Source organism: Triticum urartu, chromosome 7A (assembly GCF_056163025.1).
Source record: "Triticum urartu cultivar PI428250 chromosome 7A, HENAU_Tu73, whole genome shotgun sequence".
In the NCBI taxonomy this organism is placed as follows: domain Eukaryota; kingdom Viridiplantae; phylum Streptophyta; class Magnoliopsida; order Poales; family Poaceae; genus Triticum; species Triticum urartu.
In genome coordinates, this window is record NC_141879.1 from 637,684,334 (window position 1) to 637,704,539 (window position 20,206).

A 20,206-nucleotide genomic window follows, 5' to 3' on the forward strand; every position below is an offset into this window, starting at 1 on the left:
GTTCGGCTGCGGCTGGCAGCCGGCTCCTTTTCTTTCCTTGCGCGGGTGTTGCCTGCAGTCGGCGTCCGAGACGTCGCACCGTGCTCTCGGCATGGGGGAGGACTTTCAGCACGGACGCCGGCTTCATGCCGCTCCGTGGCCGCGTCGATAAGCTGTTGGATGCGTCTGGTCATGTAGGGGAGCTCGTCGGGCCCCAGTCCATTCAGCTCGTCTGCGGCCGCCTGGGCGGCGCGTAGGTTCTCGTGTGGCGTGGCATAGACTGGGCGGTCTGCTCCCAGCACGTCGGTGATAGCCGCACCGTGTTTCTTGGTGATGCCGACGCGGCTCGGCCCGTCGGGAGGCGGCGTGCCGAAGGCGGCACGGTCGACTTCGCCCTGGTGAGCCTCGGTGAGGCGTCTCATGGTAGCTAGCTTCTAGCCCTCCGCAACGAGGGCGAGGCGGCGTGCCTCCAGTGTCTCGGTATCGGCGTCGGCCGGGATGGGGGCGGACAAGTCGTGCAGCGCCGTCTGCAGGGCGTCGTGGGAGTTTTCGCCAGAGGCGGCGCCGTGGCTGATGACCAGTACCTCGGTGATGGCGCTGCCACTGCTGTCGGCTCGAGGAAGTGGGTCGTTGATGATTACCACGTTGGAGGGGAAGGCGGCAAGCGATGCCGTGTCAGAATCGACAAGCATCGGGTCGGTGGAGCCAACCGACTCCAAGTCCACGGCAAGGTCGCCGGAGACGTGGATTTAGTCGAGGAGGCTGACGAGGTGGCTTTCGGGGCAGCCTGTGCCCGCGTCGGATGCGGGCTTGTCGGAGATGCGAGCCTCACCAAGAAGATCGGCGAGGCAGCTCGCCGCGCATGCGTCAGCGACGCCTTGCAGCGCGTCGAGGCAAGCGCCATCGGGCGAGCCGGGCTGGCTACGCACGCTGGGGAGGAAGAGGGTTCCCGTCCAGAGCAGGTCTCCGGACGACGGTGCACCTGGCCCCACGGTGGGCGCCAAATGTCGGGTGGTTGGTGTGACATATGCCAACGGGTGGCTTATCATTGCGGGAGCCAATAAAACATCGCCGGTGCCTGGAAACGGGATAAGGGGAAGACATGCACGCCGACGGATCTTACCCAGCTTCAGGGCTCTCCGTGGAGATAACACCCCTACTGCTGCTCTGCGGGGTCTCCGCATGGTCACTAGATTGACAAGTAGCTACAAGAGGCTCCTTGAGCTGTTTGGTGAAAGGATGAGGAAGGGCAAGGCTAGATCGCTTCTCCTCTTTATGAGGTGTCTTGAACTATCGAAAGGGGGATCCCTCTGCATGGGCGCCCTGGGGGTTTATATAGGCCTACCCCCCAGGGGTACAACGGTAATCCGGCTGGGCGCGGGCCCCAGCCGTCTGTGTCTATGCTGGTCGGCTTCTCCGCCGACCAATGGGCCTGCCGACTGGTGGGCCCCGCCGGCTGTCGGCCTTCTGGTCGACAGGCCGGTCCCACCGCTCGGGGGTCTTGTCGGAGGCTGGTTACTGTTGCCTCGCCTCTGGTGACGAGGGCTTTGTCGTGGTAAGCATGGCTACAGTGCTGCCGCCGAGCGGCTTATTGCTATAGCCTTACCTCATCTTATCTCCTTAATGGGGCGCCTTCTTCGAGGGTGTGAACTAGCCGGCTATTGGGAGTCGACCACACGCCAGGCCGACTGGGGGAGGCTTGGCCGCCTTTAGATGTCTCCCTGACTAAGGGGGCCCGCCACCCACGGGTCGTACTGACAGCTCGCCGTGGGTGACGTCGTGGTCAACATGGCAACAGTGCCGCGCCGGACAGGTGATGGCCGCCCCGTACGACGCACTGTGGCCATGTGTGTTCCGGTATTCGGGGGTGGCAGGCTTCACTGTAGCCACGCCCCGTCTCATCGCCGTTATGTGGGTGCAAACTCTGAGGGCACGATCTCGGCCGCCTGCTAGGGGGCCGGCTTCTTGGAGTCGGCCTTCTCGTGGCCGGTTTCTTGGAGCCGGCCCTCTCGTGGTTTCCTTCACGAGGATTTCAGGGCTGGGCCGCCTTCGTGCAGCCGGCCTGAGAGGTAGCCAGCCGGAGGAAGGCGGCCCCATGTCTTGGATGCTTGAAGGCTCGATCGGCCTGTGATTTTTCTGAAGAGCCAGGGGGAGCCGGCTAGGCTACCCATGGTCATTTACTCTGACAGTCCCCTCATCTATCTCCTCCAATTCTTTTTCACCACCGTGATCATCCACGCTCCCCTCCATTTCATTGTAATCGAATGCAGCGAACGGGGCTTGATCGATGTCAACGGCGTTGGTGTCCAACAAGTTCACGAATCGGCAGTGGCATTGTTCGAACCACCGCTATAGTGAGCGACAACAAGTCACGAGCTACCGTAATGGCAAAAAGCAAAGAAAATTGAAGGGACCGAAGAGGCATACCTTGAGGCCATTTCGTCAAACACCTCGCTTGCGGTGGAAGCAGCGTTGTTGAGCGGCATCGCCGGGGAACCTTTTGCCGGGATGGAGGGAGTGGATGAAGGAGTCGGCTTCTTTGTAGCCGGAATCTTCTTCCGCTTTACGCCCGAGACCTTACCGACCTTCTCCGCCGCCGGCCGGGATCACGCAGCGGCGTTGGCGCCCGGAGCGCGGGCCTTCTCGGTGGGGGCAGCCGGATTCCCACCCTGCATGACCACGTTGCCCAGCTGCTTGCGGGCAGGCGCAGTGGTGCCTTGGGTGACGGCGGGGCCAACATGGCCGGCGACGAGATCCGCCGAAGGAGATTGAGCGTGCGCGACCTCGACGGTGATGGGGGACGGCAGGGAGTCATCCATGGCGGTGAAGAACTGCCGGGGAAGATGCACCGGAGCGGGCGGTGGCAGGGGCAATGATGGCTGAGGGGTGGGGAGCAGGAACGGCCGTGCGGAAATGTCCCTCCCGCCAAATCTTGCTGCGGATAGGGGGCGAGCTCGGGTCGGCTTCCCACCCCGTGAATCTAAAGGTTGGCGAAGATCTTTTGCCGCGCCCCACAAATTTTTTTACGGCCAGACGCGTTTGCAGTGTCTGGTCGGGCAGGATTTTCTACGCCGACTCATATTTTGATGGTTATTATGCGGGTCGCGGCTATATATGGGGTCTGCTAGAGATGCTTTTAGTGGAGGAAGCGGAAGGATTGGCTCTCCTGTCCGGTTTGCAGGAGTTAGCAAAAAAATCAATATGGATATTTATATTGATAGATACATTTGTTTGGGTGACAAGTAATAAGTAATATGGATCCGAGGGAGTAGCTGTCTTTTTAATTATGAAGGATGTAATGGTTAGCTACGTGCCACAGCACGAACGGACGGGAGGAGCACCAATACCAGCAGATTCCTCAGCAACATGGCTCATGGAAAAGCACAAGCTCCTCGTGGAAAGCGTTAGCCGAGGCCGAAAGTCACAAACGTTTCCTTCTCACACTTGGCCCTGCGTTCTCATCATGGATGGCGTGCTCTGTGCTTTGTGGTTGGGAAAGACACAAACTCTATTCCATTCGAAACGCACAAATCATTGATAAAATACTGTAAAAAACATAAAATTTAAATACTTACATTTGATAAGGATAAACAAACGAACATCACGATTTCAGTACAACCCCCAAAGGAAGGGAAACTATGCCTGAAAACACTGATCACACAATACTTCAGAGTTGACATGCGTATAGGTCATCCAGAATTCAGACACCATTTTCTCGAGACATCAACTGCGGTGTTATATTACAGCATAACAGGTAGAGCTACAGATAACGACACGGTCTTCTACGGAAGACATATCCCCAGCACGAGGCCGTCGTCGTTACCACCAGAGCAAAACATCAGGAAACGAAAAAAATAAACACAATACCCACTAGATCGACTGGACATGCCTCCTATTGCAGATACCACGGGTGCGGGTGTAAGGTGGTGTGAGATGTACATTACATGGTCTGTTTATCCTGCCTCAGTTGTGGACGTCGCCCTTCCGTTTCGTGGTGGTGCTTCGGGGCCGAGCTGACCTGTTGTTGGTCCTTGGCAGCTGCCTGTCCTCCTGCTCTTGCTTGGCGTCTAACATCTCCGATGAGACATCCATGGTGGTTTCTGGCCATGGTGTGCGCTTGGCGGGAACAACTACTTCCAAAGGTGGCTCAATCACCCACCTGCAAAGGAAGAACTTAAGTTATTAAAGCCTAAAAAAGGATAATTTTAACTTACTCCCTCCATCCATCTATATAAGGCCTAATCCCAAATTTCATTTTTCCATCTATACAAGGCCAAATGAGCTAACCGATGTGTCTCCCTTTTAATTCTCTCTTGCAAATCGTGCGTGGTCCATTCCTTGTGAAAATTCGCTGGCCGCCACATTGATTTGTTTGCATGCATAACGCCACCATATTTTCAAGGGAGCAGCGAGCTCTATCTTTCAGCCAATGCATGCATCATTTGAGGAGTTATGATTGGGCATGCATGTAGAGAAGGGAAGAGATAAATTTGCATGCGGGGGATTAAGTGAGGGAGGCCAGTGGCTAGGCATTTAAAAGAGGCCGCGTGCAAGATTAACACGGGACCCAAAATCTGGTTTGCCTGCGGTTTGGTTGGTCAAATACTACTCCCAAAATCTGCTCCTCCTTCTATGCACATGCCTTGGTATGAGAGATTCAAAAGTTAGGCTCTATATAGATGGAAGGAGGGAGTAGGTAATTACAGCCTAAAGAAGAAGAAAATTGAGCATATGCTTAATACAGAAGAGAAGGAAAAATCTAAAAAAAAACAAATCTGATAATCATAGTTGATAGGTTAGCAGAATCTTATATTTGACTGCAATGAAATCCAGAGTTTTTCTCAAGACCTTTTATTCCTCAAGTCTCTCAGAAGGAGGGCTCTCTATGGCACATAGTTTTTGAAACGAAGACTAACACGAGGAATGGGTCTTTTCTTCCGCCTAACTGATTTGAGAAAATGTTCTTAAACGGTTAAACCATTTAATTTGACAATGTTAAACTACATGACAACGTAGGGTCCAAAATTTAACAACTTGTGTTGATAATGATATATTGAAACATTCTTTGTTCTAACATTGCCATATGGCACCATGCCAGTGGAAGAGGTCAATCTCAAATATTTACATAAAAATATATTGCAGCTATGAAATACTTTATTTTACACTGGCTCTAATGCGTGCCAAATAACTGGTGGCTAAAAAATGAATTGCACACATGCTACTTTGCGGAACTGTTGGTGCAACCTGCGTTGAGCAATTTCACTAAAGTGGAGAGTCAAAACTATAGTAGTAGAACACTCGATGTAACAGGGACATTCCGCGAAGAGAAACAGCCTTTGTTAGGAAATACAGAATGCAAGATAGCACTTTAGCGTAAATGTATGTCAAATTGTAAAACAGAATGAAGTTCCTTTCCGAAACTAGTATGAAAAGGATAGAGCTCTCGATCCCAAAGATTACTTTAACAGTATTACAAGCACAACACATAAAAAATCCTAGACCAGAATGGAACTCTTAGACAAGACAGGCTAGAGGCTGGGCAATATTGGCTATTCTAACTGGGTTTTTAAAGATTTTTCATTTACAAAATCACATGTAACGAATCTGACACCACTCAGCCCAACATAACCATACTAAATATGGGCAGTGGTGCAGCCAGGAAAGTTTTGGAGCCTGGGCAATATAGCAGGATTAACTATCTGGGTGTCCACGATACAGTGACAAATTGTTAAAATCGATTCAACAACCAAGCACATCACTCGGACTTGATCAGCTGCCGCTTGTGGGCTGGGCCTAGCAGCCCTGAAAAATAAATCCCTCCTACATTCCTGAGACAGCCGCCAGCCCACCTCTGCCTGGAGAAGAAGAATTCTCCAGACTAACCAGGGAGCCCTGATAAGTGCCCATGCCGGAGGTACGTGGTGGCTGTGCCCCTGGAAATGGCAGTTCTGTTGCTAGATCAAACATAATTGACGTTTAAGTTCCATGGTAACTGCAATATAGTTGGCTTAGGTCATGTTTTCATGGTGTACCCTTCAAATAGTGGGACTGGGCTCGTAACTACTAAGTCTGGTCAGGCCTAATTAACAGGAAGGGTTCTCTATGATCTGTGGTTGCATGAGGTGTTTAAAATATTGGATAAAAGGTGAAGTATCCTATAGAACATCACAATACTTTCTGATAAGAATCAGAAAAATTAAAATGACCAGCAACGCATAACAAAAACAGGGTCTAAAACGAAATCTTACCCTTGTGGAAACTTGCTGTCGGCCCGGGCTTCAACACGGAGCCACCACAGTAGGACCTTCTTCCCACAGTTTCCCAACGGCTCAACATAGGACGCATCATTCAGGAGAGTAAGAGGATTTTCAATCTCTTCCCCATTCTCCCCCACAGCATCAAGGTCCTTCACCCAATCAGGCTTGCCCTCTGCCTCCTTCCACAGCATTCTCGAGTTCATCACAAACCCAGCCCACTCCAAACCCTTCGGTAGCACCGGCGCTGCCTCGCCAACCACCGTGGCGGTCTTCCCAGAGAACGGCAATGTGTTGAATGTGTGCCATCCAGCCAAATGCCCGGAAGAGTTGCAGGCAGGACCCTGGACTGGAAGTGGCATGTTCTTCTTGTCCTCTTCGGTAAGGCGTGGCTGCTCTGCTGTTCCGGTGTGTGCAAGGATACCCACAGACACGGCGGCCATCCACTGGACCTTCTGCACCTCATCGAACAGCTCCATGCTATGCACGTTGCTGTCATCTGCAAACACAACCACACCGTCCATCTTCCTCTCCCGGATCACCCTACATGTCAGGAGCAAACCAATCATCATCAGTAACAAGTCAGCTTACACCCTCTGTTACAGGCAGGCAGGCTATCTGGCTATGAGTGGGAGGAAGTAGGGAAGTGTGCGCATACCGTAGGGCGTGGAGACGCATGCGGTTCTCAGTGGCATGGCGGTCGGCCCATTCGAGGGGCATTTTTTCCGGGAAGGGGACGTGGACGAAGGTGAGACTGGAGCGCGCAAGCATGGCCGCGGTGGCGTTGGTGACGCCGCCGGCCTCGACGACGATCCAGGTGAGCGGGTAGGGCACGTTGCGGAGCGAGTGGAGGAGGCCGGTGAGGTGGAGCGCCTGGAAGGCGCGCGAGTAGGTCGGGGTGACGACGAGCACCTGGCGCGGCTCCCTGACGCCGTACCAGCGGCGCTGCTCCTCCTGCACGCGCTCCATGATCCGGTGCGCCCGCATGACCTCGACGGGGTCGGGGTGCGGCCAGGGGCGGATCCGAATCCCGTGGCGGCCGACCACGACGTGGCTCTGCGTGCTCCCGGCGGCCTCCTCCAGCGCGGCGGCGGTGAGGTTGTCCGGGTTGGACGGCGGCGGGTTGCCCGCGGCGGCGAAGGAGAGGGTGAAGGTGTTGGTGGTGGTGGTGGTGGTGGTCGTCGTGGTGGTGGTGGTGGTGATGGCGCGGAGCACGGCCGACTTGTTGTTGGAGGTGGCGGCGTAGAGCGCGCTGCTGGAGAAGAGCAGGAAGAAGAGGAGCCTGGAGAAGCGGAAGCCGAGGAAGAGCGAGATGAGGCAGCAGAGCGCGTGCAGCAGGAACCAGAAGGTGGAGGAGGAGGCGGTCCGCCCGCCCGCGCCCGCGCCCGCGCCGACGCCGTCGGGGCCCCCCGCGCCCTCGGCCCCGCTGACCGAGGAGCGCGCCGCCGACGCCGCCGCCGAGCGCCGCAGCTGGCTCTGCGGCAGCAACTGCTTCATCATCGCCGCCGCGGCCGGATCTGGCGGACTCCCTCTGCCACCGCCGCCGCCGACGCCGACTCCGAGTCCCGTGAATCGATCGTCGGTGGGTGGATGGTCCGCGGCGATAGGTTTTGAGGGGGGAGGGGAACACGGGAGGGGGGGAGGGAGGTAGGTGGTGGGTGGAGAAGTGCGGTGCACGAAACTGCGGGTGCGGTGGCCTGGCTATCGTTGGTCAGGTGTGGAAGAAAAAGGGGGGAGGGGATGGGATGGGTTTGGTGCCGGACGGGGACGGAGGCGTGAGGGAGGGAGGCCGAGCCCGGGCGCGTCGGGTCGGGGTTGGGGAGGGGAAGCCGGGCGGAAGGGGTCGGGCCGGACCGGGCCGGCGGGCGGGCGGGTCGTCAGCGTTTCCACGCGTGTTCGGCGGGTCCATTTTTCCTCTCTACCTGCTTTGTACGAGTACGGTTTATATATTTTTTTTGGCACCATGTTTGCTTACTTTTATATACTTTTTGGCACCATGTTTTCTTTTCTTTCTAGCGTGTTGGGCGGCCACTTTGTCTTTTCCAAAAAATATCTCCCGTACATTTTAAACATTTCTTGCTTATATATAGTGCTACTATAATAGTATATTCCAACGTTTTTTTGTTTCTACAATGATGATTGACGCGGGCTGCACCTGCGGGGGTCGGCTTGGACCAGGCTGCCGGTGCCAACCGTGTTTGACTTGCGAGCAGAAAGCGCAGTGTCGGTTTGGGCGACTTGCTTACGACTCGTTTGCTGGTTTAACATTGTTTTCTACTAGAAGAAGAAAATACGGCAGACTCGCCGGCTAGAGGCGATTTTTTTCATTTGTTTGGTCGAAAGCTCCCCACCTAGAATTTCTTATTGCCCTTCTTTTATTCTTGAGTGGCAGTGGCAAGATCGACATGGAGGGCCATGAGACAGGACAATATTTTTCTATGTTTTGCATGACAATCATTCTCTTGACTTCGGAATGCAGCCTAGCTGTGCCCTTCCCCCCTCCACATGTCAGGCAGAGGAGAGAGAGAAGGAAGGTGTGCTAAGACAAGGATGAGGGAAACCGTCTGGGCCATCGGATCCCGATCCTATGGTCAAAAATGCCCGTTGCCGAAATGAAAAATAGTTTGACAGCCCCGAAAGGTAAAACACGAAGCTGCATTTAGTCTCCACAAGCGCGAAGCACATTTTCTGCATCGCTCGTTAGAGATAATAACCCCATAAGCGAAGAAGCAGGTGCGCACCCAAACTGTGCCCATGAAAAGGTGATCTCTTATCCACCAAAACAAAATTGATACCACTTCCACATGGAGCAAAACAGGAGGGCTGCTGCCCAGAAAGGGGCCTCAAGCACACGGCACGCACGGTGGTCCAGCACTCTTCATGGGTAGCCAGTTGACTGGATCGCACCAGCAAAGCATTCAAGCTGTTCCTCGGAACGAATAGACAATCATCTCAAGGATCAGTACGGCCACCATACCATCCATCCCATATTCCGAACTCTCTCCATGCCATTACAACAAAGGCGTTCTCCAGCGAACAACTGAGCAATTGCTTCTGGCTCTTATTCATACAGTTACACAACAATGGGTACAGTGTAGCAATAAATACCCTACTAGACTGGCAGCCGCAACTCTATGGGCACCCACCGCCATCCACGCCTGACACGCCGAAGCCGGTCTTCGGATCATGATGTCTGCTCACTCGTAAGGGTTCCTGAAGTTCTTGAGCAGCTCCGGGATGTCGTACCCGAGCATGTCGTCCACCGCCTGGATCATCTTGGGCTTCACCTTCTCGAACCTGTCGATGCTGTACCCGCCCAATGCTTCTCTGAAGTGCTCCACATAAGGGAAATCCCCCGCGGGGAGATGGTGTTCCCTTTGCACCTGTTCCAACAGACATCAGTTATTATTAGTTCAGCGTTAATATTATTAATGAAGGAAGTGTGCGAAGCAGAAGTTCAGACAGTCAGCAAACCGCAATCAGCTCTTATTGCAGGTTAAAACTGCAATTTTAAAGCCAGTGTTGGTTTGGCAAGTAAGTATTCTTTGGTATATTGGCATCATACAGTGTTACTCCCTCCGTAAGAAATATAAGAGCATTTAGATCACTACTGTATGATGCCAATATACCAAAAGCAATCACGTGGGCAAAGAACATCTGCTATGAACTCATAAACATAGGATTCCATCTTAACAGAAGCAAGGGTCATCATATCCTTACAATGTGCAACAGTTGTGGACTGGCTACAAAGTTAGAGAGACGAACAAAATACACACCTTTGCAAACTCGCCTTCCAAATTGTCTATAAGTTTCTGCTGGGCTTTAGCTTTCCCCATCATCGTAGGCATCTGATTCTTTAGATGCCCAATTATGTAAGCATGTATCTTGGCAGCTCTAGCACGTTTGACGAATTCATTGATCTGTACATATATACCAGTGTGTTAATTGTGGCGGAAAAAAGAACAGGAGACCGGGACTTAAAAAGAACACAAACGGTGAAAAAACTTACCCTGCGGTCACAAGCTTTCTTTGGTATATCTTTTAGATCAGAAAGGAGATCATCCTGCTCTTTCTCAAATAGTTCCTTTCCGATTGGGCCAACAGCTGATTCCTTTACTGGTTTATCATTGAACGATCTGCATGTCGATTCCTAAAGTGACTTTATTGTTTCAATATGCTGGGTTGACCCAGTCATTACCATTTACATACACAAGATTCAGATATTTTTGCTTAAGTGATTCAAAGTATGCTAAACACTCCACTGAGATAAATAAAAGGACCATCTATGAGACTTATAGTAATATTCAATCTAGTGTTTTGACAAGATTATAAATCGAGAGTAATATGTAGCAAAACTACAATACATTTGACTATATGAGTGGAACAAAGTAAATGAGAGCATGGGTGGTTACCCAATATAAACGCGGGACACCTCAGGGGTATTCAATACTTTACCAAGAGACCACATAAGTGCACCATACACTCTCATAAGCTGCAGGTAAAAAACTGTTATGTACAGAAAATAAAGCAAATAAACACCACAGGTCATGCAGAGAGGACAATGAATACCTACCTGTTGAGTGTCAATTTGGTCGGCCTTGTTTAGAACTACACGTATTTTGTCATCATGTCCACGTAAAGATCCGATGACACGTTTAAACTCATCGCTGATATCAAGCTTATGAGGATCAAACAGAAGCAGGATAAGGTCACACTTGGCAGCAAACCATGATGTAACACCTGTGAATTCATAACTACGTTGTGTCCGTTGCTTTTCACCAGAAAGAACACCAGGTGTGTCGACAAACGTGATATGCTCTAGTAGCTTCAAGGTACAAGGTAGGTATCAGTGTCCAGATAATCATGTGCCTTCTACATGCATAAAAATAAAAGCTTACTGGATGTGGCATCTGAGAGCATTCGAACTTGGACAAAAACGAAGTCCCAAATGTTGTGAGACCACTAAAAGGCATATCTGCTTGAACAGCTAAAGTATTCCCAGGGATAGTCCTTTCATCAGGTCCTGACTGGTAAGAGGAAGAATATTAACAGGACTACTGAAGAAACTACAGGGAGAAACAAGTAAAGCACTGTACAATTGTACATTAATATACTATCTGGGATGTGGACATGTGGCCAATTCTGTTTACATTGCACCAGCATCTAATATAAGTTGCAACAACTGAAAAAATGAATCAATAGTGTCTATAGCAATTTAACCTCACTTACAATCTCCACAAGCAGGAATAAGTACAAAATCTAGAAGAGAAGGGCCTGAAGTTAATCTTGACTACTGGGCACATGTTTACACTTCTTGTATACTAGCTAACAAAGCCTTGAGAAACCAGCAGCCAATATCAATGACATACTCTAAACAATAATGCTTGCTCGGTGATCCAGAGGAAAGTTTCACAAAAGCTGGCACATAATGCTAATCAATGAAGCACTGTGCCAAATAGATAAGCTAGGTAAGTACCATCACAAGCCACCAACAGTCCGACATACAATCAATAGTCGGGTAAGAATCTAACAGAAATCAGCCACTAATGCATGAAGAGTTGTAGAGTTTAGAAAACCATGTACTGGACATAAACTCTTCCAGTTGTTTGCAATAAACTTCCTTTCAGAAATCATATCTGGGGTAATATTTTTGGTCCACCTAGTATTCCTACAAATAGAAGACTTAAGAATGCCTGAAGTTTACCATGACAACAACAAATCTGTCGGTTGTCGGCTCCGGACCAATATGGGCACCTGCAAAATTGCAAACAGAAGAATTAATTGTCAGTTTTTCCCATAGTATGTTATGAAATTAAACCCGGAAACTACAGGAAATACATGTGCTAAGTACATAACCTGGATAGCTTGTTTTTAGCAGATGCTTGATGAAAGTAGTTTTTCCTGTAGAATATTGACCTAAGAGCATAACCATTGGCTTTGCATCAAAATCACTATTTGTCTGCAAAATGGAGAATTATTTTATACTTAAGTAGCTTATTTAAAGGTAATGCTACAAGGAGATAACATTAGGGAGAAATATGAACGCATAAAAAGTGAATTTAGTAATCATTTTCGACTCATATAGAAAGCAGATACAGACAATACAAGTACTTACCAGTAACGGGGACACAAAATCATTGAATTTGTATGTAACTTCCAAAGGCTTCAATTTTTCGATGTACAGCCTTTTTAAACCATCAATGACAGAAGTAACAGCAGTCAGGGGTATCTGTATGGAAAACACCATAACCAAGGTAAGCAACTAAGCATAAATGATATATGTGTCACTGAGGAAATCAGTATCATTTGATAGAAAATCGCTTGCTTTGCCACATGCCTTACTATTTAACTTAATAGCACGCAAGTCTGCAATGTCTAATAACCAGAAGAAAAACTAAATGCCTTGGTTCATAAAGCACAATCAATCAAAGGTTCTCTATGGTGTCTCAGCACATTCTGTGGGATAACTGAGGTATGCTTCAGCAAAATTAAGTGTAACCTTATGTGTTCAAGTTCATTAACTGAAGCTTTGATTGAAATGGATAGGAAATTGCCTTAAAATGAACCATGATTCATCACAGCAACAGTCTAAACATATATTAAGTTCTACTTGGTTGGGTACAGCAGAGCTGCATGCATAAATGACTTGAGTTTGATGTATTGTTCCCTTTATTAGAAAATGATTGACATATCAAGAAATTTTAGCATTTTGTTAAACCTTCCTTTTATGTTAGTTAAAACCTCGATTATTTGTCCTAATCAGCTGAATTTCAACATCAAGAGCTGTCTCTCTATAAATTGTTTTGTACAAATTATAGCATTTCCATGGAAAGAAGCCCTGCTGAAAAATAATAGTAGATACCTACATTCAAACTCTGAAATTAACAGGGCCCCTGTATTATCGCTTTGAAGTACATATCAAAGCTTTACCCCACCTCATAACTAATGTGTGGAGAACATGTACCGCAGAGCAAACTCTCAAAGTATACTTATTCATTCAAAACAGCAAAGTTATATGCTATCCAACAACGAACATGTTGGAAATGAAACTTTCTAACATTTCGCAAGAGCTTGAAGTGACACATATAATACTTCAACTCAACAAACAAAATATAACGGAAGAACATGAGCACTACCTTCTTGGATGACTTAGAGTTGAACCAATGGTTAGTAGAAGGTCCTTGTGCCTGAGGAAATCCTACACAAAATTAAAAAACTGCTTGTTATATTTCTCCTGCGGGGATGAATTCACGCTTAAGGTTCAATCCTTACCATCCATATCCTGATCGACCCTCTTTGCCAGATGCTTGGATTTCTGAATAGCAGTTATCATCCCTCTCACAGGTCAGTGGAATGAAACAAAAATCACAGGTAAATACTAAAGAACGCAGCGTCAAGGCATAGCAGACTTACGGCAAGTTGAGCATCCAAACCCTCCATCACTGGGGGATTGAAGCTGATTAGATCTGTCAAATATGAGCGTGAACCAATTAGCACTCAACGAATAATAAGTAATCAACAGAGCTGATTTGGTGGCTAGCAACAACCTTCGCGCTGAAGGCTGTCCTGGGATATCTCGTTCCCCGCCTGCGCCAGAGAGACGAGCTGCCCAATCGCAACAAGCCCGTCACAAATCGATAACAGCAAAAACCTTCTAGCGGCAGCACAGTGGTACAATGAACAATGAAATGTCGTCCGATAGCGAGGCAAACCTGCATCGCCGTGATGAACTCGCCGAAGCCGAGGTACCCCAGCCGCTTGGAGTCGGCGATGGCCCAGACCTTTTAGAAGAAACGCGACACGGTTCCGCATTAGAGGTCAAATCGACAGCTCCATCTACAGTACTACTAGCGCGAGACGTGGCGGGGTGCCTACCTGCTTGAGGTCGGCGCGGGGGAGGCTGGACATGGCGAAGAACCTGATGGCGTCGGGGCCGGTGATGCGGCCGTCGCCATCTGCGAAGAGCAGAGCGGTGAGGGGGGCGATCGAATCGAATCGCGAGCAGGAAGCAGAAGGGGATCGATTACTGGGGATTAGAGGAGGGGAATGGGAGGCGGGGATCGGACCTGAGTCGGCGAGGGCGAACCAGTCGCGGTAGATCTTCTGGTGCTCCTTGGAGCAGCTGCTCGCCGGGTGCTGCCCCCCGATCTCCATGGCTCCCCTCCCCTCCCGCCTCGGTCGCCGCGGGCTCTGCAGCTTGGGGAAAGGGAAAGCAAAAGGTAAAACCCTACTGCGACGCGAGGCTACCGCCACGCCGGGGACGTGGCGGCTGCTGTGCGGTGAGGTGGCACAACAGCGAGTTCAAAAATGGCTTTTACTGCTCGCAGGGGTTGAGATTGATTGACTGGAGTGGAGTTTGGCTCGAACCCACGCGGCGACGACGCGGTGGGCGGTGGCGTTGCTGCTGCTGCCGCGCTGCCCGACTCCGTTGACGCTAACGAACTCGCGAGGTTGGGCCGGATCCCACATGCATTTTCCGCATCAAAGGCATCGGCAAGCAATCCAAACAATTCGAAAAATAAAAAATGTAAATATATTATTGCACGTGCGTTGCGATGATATATAAATATTTTACTACATTAATCCGTGATTTATCTACATTAGTGATTGTGAAAATAATGTTTATCAAATCATGCCATATCCACGATTTGCCTACCTAAATAAATTATATTCCCTTCGATCCATAATAACTGTGGCAGTTTTCAACGAAAACATTCTTTTTATAATCACTTACTTGTAAAAACTTATTGGCTTGTCAAAGAAAATATCATTGTAAGCGAAGACGGAAGAAGACGGAACTGCAGCAAGCTACAGCCACCGAACGTATGCCATTTACCGGAAATCCGGCGCCACTGCACCCAGGAAGAATCAGCGGACATACGATGATCACCGGACGTCCGGCACCCCACGAGGCACGAGCCACTGGACATATGGTACTCACCGGACGTCCGGTACCTGAGTGTGTGCAGACGTGGCCTTTGGCCTCTTTCCCACTTACCCCTTCATGACTAGCACTATAAATAGATCTCCCCCTCATTATTTGTGGCCTTTGGCCTGTGGCCTTATGCTATTGTGAAGCATGGCAGGGCCATTTTATTATTATGTTTTGATGGAGCCTTGTGCTACCAGTTACTCCATGATTCTATTTGTTTAGAACAAGGTTAGAAGAAATAGTTTACTAAGAAGGATAAGCAGTTACTCCTAGAAACTTCATGGAGTAATTCTGATTTACAACATGTTCACGTTCTAGAACCAAGTTACTCCTAGGATTACAACATGTTCATAGCCTTGCCTATCAATATTTTGATTCTTTTTTATGGAGCATTGTGCTACTAGGTGCTAGTAACATGAGTAACATGTTTGTTTGCAAAACTACTCCTTCTAATGCAATGGCATTAACAGCTTTACTCTTTCTAAACAAAGATTACAACATGCAATCTCTTTCTAAACAAACTACTCCTTCTTTCGTTTCCTTTCCTTTCTTGTGTGTGTTGCTCTAGTGACCAGCTATGACTTCCAAGGTTTCCTGGTAGAGTTTACCACCAGCTCTGAGAGCCCTAGACAACCTTCCTTCCCTATGCATTCTATCTTTGTTCAGGTGGGGGATCTTATCCCATGCCTCCTTCATCTTTCATAACTTCCACCAAGATTGACTTCAGAGTTATGAACACCATCAGTTCCTTGGTAGTGTTTGGTGCACTTTCAAGTGTTAAGGACTGAATAAAACTGAAGAAGCAATGGTCCAACGTATTCATATCAGGTGAATTTGCAGGTTGCCACAACAACCTGAAGTCTAGCAATGTATCTGCTATAGTTGCTAGAAAAGTTGGATCATTAGTCACGTACATGATTCCTATATCATCTTCGAGCCATTGGGCCTCAATAGCTAGAATTACCTTCTCACAAAGATATTCCGTCATCACATCAATGTTAACTAGCACTAACATGGTCTGTCTATCCTTGTTTTTGGACTTTCGTGGTGTACCTGTTTCCTTGACAAATGCCCATACTCTTATCTTTCCATCAAAAGTTTGAAAACCACCCGCGTCAAACCTTGGCCTGGTTGATACGTCTCCAACATATCTACTTTTCCTAACACTTTTCCTCTTGTTTTGGACTCTAATTTGCATGATTTGAATGAAACTAACCCCGGACTGACGCTGTTTTCAGCAGAACTACCATGGTGTTGTTTTTGTGCAGAAATAAAAGTTCTCGGAATGGAACGAAACTTTGTGAGGAATTTTTATATAAGATATAAGAATTTCTGGAGCCAAGACCTACCTAAGGGGGCACCTGGGTGGGCACAACCCACCAGGGCGCGCCCAGGTGGGTTGTCCCCACCTGGTGGCCCCGCAGACCCTGAAACCGACGCTATAAACTCCTATTTTTCAGAAAAAATCAGGGAGAAAGAATTGTCGCGATCCACGAGACGGAGCCGCCGTCACCTCCTGTTCTTCGTCGGGAGGCTAGATCTGGAGTCCGTTTGGGGCTCCGGAGAGGGGGATCTTCGTTCTTCATCATCACCAACCCTTCTCCATCGCCAATTCCATGATGCTCCCCACCGGGAGTGAGTAATTCCTTCGTAGGCTCGTTGGTCGGTGAGGAGTTGGATGAGATTCATCATGTAATCGAGTTAGTTTTGTTAGGGCTTGATCCCTAGTATCCACTACGTTCTAAGATTGATGTTGCTATGACTTTGCCATGCTTAATGCTTGTCACTTTGGGCCCGGGTGCCATGATTTCAGATCTGAACCGTTTATGTTATTACCATTATATCCATGTTCTAGATCCGATCTTGCAAGTTATAGTCACCTACTACATGTTACGATCCGGCAACCCCGGAGTGACAATAACCGGTACTTCTCCCGGTGATGACAGTAGTTTGAGGAGTTCATGTATTCACTATGTGTTAATTCTTTGTTTCGGTTCTCTATTAAAAGGACCCCGCTGCCACGGGAGGGTAGGACAAAAGATGTCATGCAAGTTCTTTCCATAAGCACGTATGACTATTTACTGAATACATGCCTACATTATATTGACGAGCTGGAGCTAGTGCCGTATCGCCCTAGGTTATAACTGTCTCATGATGAATATCATCCAACAAGTCACCGATCCAATGCCTACGAATTTACCTTATATTGTTCCTGCTAAGTTACTACTGCTATCATCATTGTTACAGTTGCTACAAAACTATTGCTATCACTGTTACCATTACCGTTACTATTGCTACTATTATCAAAACTACCATACTACTTTGCTACTGATCACTTTGCTGCAGATAATTAATCTCCAGGTGTGATTGAATTGACGACTCAGCTGCTAATACCTTCAAATATTCTTTGGCTCCCCTTGTGTCGAATATATAAATTTGGGTTGAATACTCCACCCTCGAAAACTGTTGCGATCCCCTATACTTGTGGGTTATCAAGACCTTTTTCTGGCACCGTTGCCGGGGAGCATAGCTATATTTGTTGAGTCACTTGGGATTATTCTCATATTATCACTATGAAGAATCTGAAGGATGCTAAGACTAAAATATTTCCCTCAAAGACGAGGGGAGGTAAGGAACTGCCATCCAGTTCTGCTTTAGAATCACCTTCTGTTATAAGTAAACTTGCAACACCACCACATGCTATTAATTCTGATACGTCGCAAGTTATTGATGATGCTACTTCTGCTATGGATAATGCTTATGATGATGCTAGTACCTTGCTTAATGACGATGTGCCACTTGGTGACTTTCTTGATAAACAAATTGCTAGAGTTATATAACATGATGTTGTTGAATCTGATGATGGGCTTGAAACTGAAACTCTCGAAACACCTGCTAGAAGTAGCCCTCCTAGATTTGAATTGCCTAAGGTACCGAAAGGTTATGTTATGAGTGAAGAAACAACTAGAGATATTCTTGCTTGCAGAGATAGAGATGATCTAGAGAAATTATTATGCAAGTATAAAGAAAAATCTCTGAATGCTAGAATGAAATGTGACCCTAAGTTTGCTACTTCACCTATCTTTATTGATGATAAGGATTATGAATTCTCTATCGACCCAGAGTTAATTACTTTGGTTGAATCTGATCCTTTCCATGGTTATGAAACTGAAAGTGTTGTGGCACATTTTACTAAGTTGAATGACATAGCCACCCTTTTTACTCATGATGAGAAAACTTGCTATTACTATATTGTCAAATTATTTCCTTTCTAATTAAAGGGTGATGCTAAAGCTTGGTACAATACTCTTGCTCCTGGTTGTGTGCGTAGTCCCCAGGATATGTTTTATTACTTCTCTGAAAAATATTTTCCTGCTCACAAGAAACAAGCTGCCTTACAGGAAATATTTAACTTTGTTCAAATTAAAGAAGAGAGTCTGCCACAAGCTTGGGGGAGGCTTTGCCAATTACTTAATGCTTTGCATGATCATCCTCTTAAGAAAAATGAAATACTTGATATCTTCTATAATGGACTAACTGATGCTTCTAGGGACTTCCTAGATAGTTGTGTTGGTTGTATTTTCAGGGAATGAACTGTTGGACAAGCTGAGGAATTATTGAATAACATATTGAAAAATTATGATGATTGGACTATTCTTGAATCACCACCTAAACCCACTCCGAAGAAGAGGGGTATATTATATCTGAGTCCCGAAGATATGCAAGAGGCAAAGAAATCTATGAAGGAAAAATGTATTAAAGCTGAGGATGTTAAAATTTTACCTTCTATTGAAGAAATACATGGGCTTAATACACCACCATTGCCTAAGGTGGTAGAGGTAAATTCTCTAATGAAGTTCAATGATAATGACAATCCTCACAATATGCATCCTAGCCAATGCCTTTATGAGTTTGAAAACTATATTAGAAAACAGGATTACTTCAATGCAAATGTTGTGAAACAATTGAAATATAATTCTGATATGATTGCTCGCTTGAGTGACTTGTTATTTATAATATCAAATGATGTTAGAGGTGTTGGGAAGCATGCTTCTATGGTTCAAACTCAGTTACAACAAGTTGCTAAATCTCAAAGAGATTTGCTTGATGAAAAGAATAATAATATGCATGACTTTGTTGTTAGAGTTGCAACTAGAGGAGGTAAAATGACTCAGGAACCACTTTATCCTGAGGGACACCCAAAAAGAATTGAACAATATTCACAAAGAGCTAACACTAGTGCACCTAGTCCTTCTAGAAAGAAAAATAAAAAGGAAAACGATAGGACTTTGCATGCTTCTAGTGAACCTGAAATAGAAAAACCTCCTGACAATGATAATGAAACTTCTATCTCTGATGCTGAAACCCAGTCTGGTAATGAACACTCACGTAGTGATAATGAAAAGGATAATGTTAATGTTCATGAAGATACCCAACCAAATAATAAAGAACCAGACAATGATGTTGAGATAGAACCAGCTGTTGATCTTGATAACCCACATCCTAAGAATAAAAGGTATGACAAAAGAGACTTCATTGCTAGAAAACACGGTAAAGAAAGAGAACCGTGGGTTCAAAAACCTATGCCTTTTCCACCTAAGTCAACTAAAAAGAATGATGATGAATAATTTGAATGCTTTGCTGAAATGCTGAGGAAACTTGATATTATTGCAATTCCTACAAGCATATGTTCCTCCCTCATAACAATTTTCAGTAGCATCATGAATGAATTCAACAATATAACCATCACATAAAGCATTATTTTCATGATCTACAAGCATAGAAATTTTACTACTCTCCACATAAGCAAATTTCTTCTCATGAATAGAAGTGGGAGCAAACTCAACAAAATAACTATCATGTGAGGCATAATCCAATTGAAAATTAAAATCATGACGACAAGTTCCATGGTTATCATTATTCTTTATAGAATACATATCATCACAATAATCATCATAAATAGCAACTTTATTCTCATAATCAATTGAAACCTCTTCCGAAATAGCGGATTCATCACTAAATAAAGTCACGACCTCTCCAA

The 20,206-nt window shown here is 47.0% G+C and overlaps 2 protein-coding genes across 2 annotated transcripts; both read right to left on the minus strand.

The window, feature by feature from the left end:
• Positions 1 to 3,536: 3,536 nt before the first annotated feature.
• On the minus strand, positions 3,537 to 7,889 carry LOC125523864 (putative beta-1,4-xylosyltransferase IRX14). The gene is made up of 3 exons (XM_048688928.2): positions 6,892 to 7,889; positions 6,228 to 6,776; positions 3,537 to 4,138 (listed from the first exon to the last, which is right to left on the minus strand). Exons 1-3 carry the CDS (start codon positions 7,731 to 7,733, stop codon positions 3,943 to 3,945), a joined length of 1,587 nt encoding a protein of 528 aa, XP_048544885.1. The 5' UTR covers positions 7,734 to 7,889; the 3' UTR covers positions 3,537 to 3,942.
• Positions 7,890 to 9,221: 1,332 nt separating this feature from the next.
• LOC125519120 (EH domain-containing protein 1) lies at positions 9,222 to 14,564 on the minus strand. The gene is made up of 16 exons (XM_048683999.2): positions 14,300 to 14,564; positions 14,109 to 14,188; positions 13,946 to 14,014; positions 13,781 to 13,838; positions 13,647 to 13,699; positions 13,506 to 13,548; positions 13,370 to 13,431; positions 12,349 to 12,462; positions 12,090 to 12,192; positions 11,938 to 11,987; positions 11,132 to 11,260; positions 10,807 to 11,058; positions 10,646 to 10,725; positions 10,243 to 10,369; positions 10,010 to 10,153; positions 9,222 to 9,616 (listed from the first exon to the last, which is right to left on the minus strand). Exons 1-16 carry the CDS (start codon positions 14,385 to 14,387, stop codon positions 9,431 to 9,433), a joined length of 1,638 nt encoding a protein of 545 aa, XP_048539956.1. The 5' UTR covers positions 14,388 to 14,564; the 3' UTR covers positions 9,222 to 9,430.
• Positions 14,565 to 20,206: the final 5,642 nt, after the last annotated feature.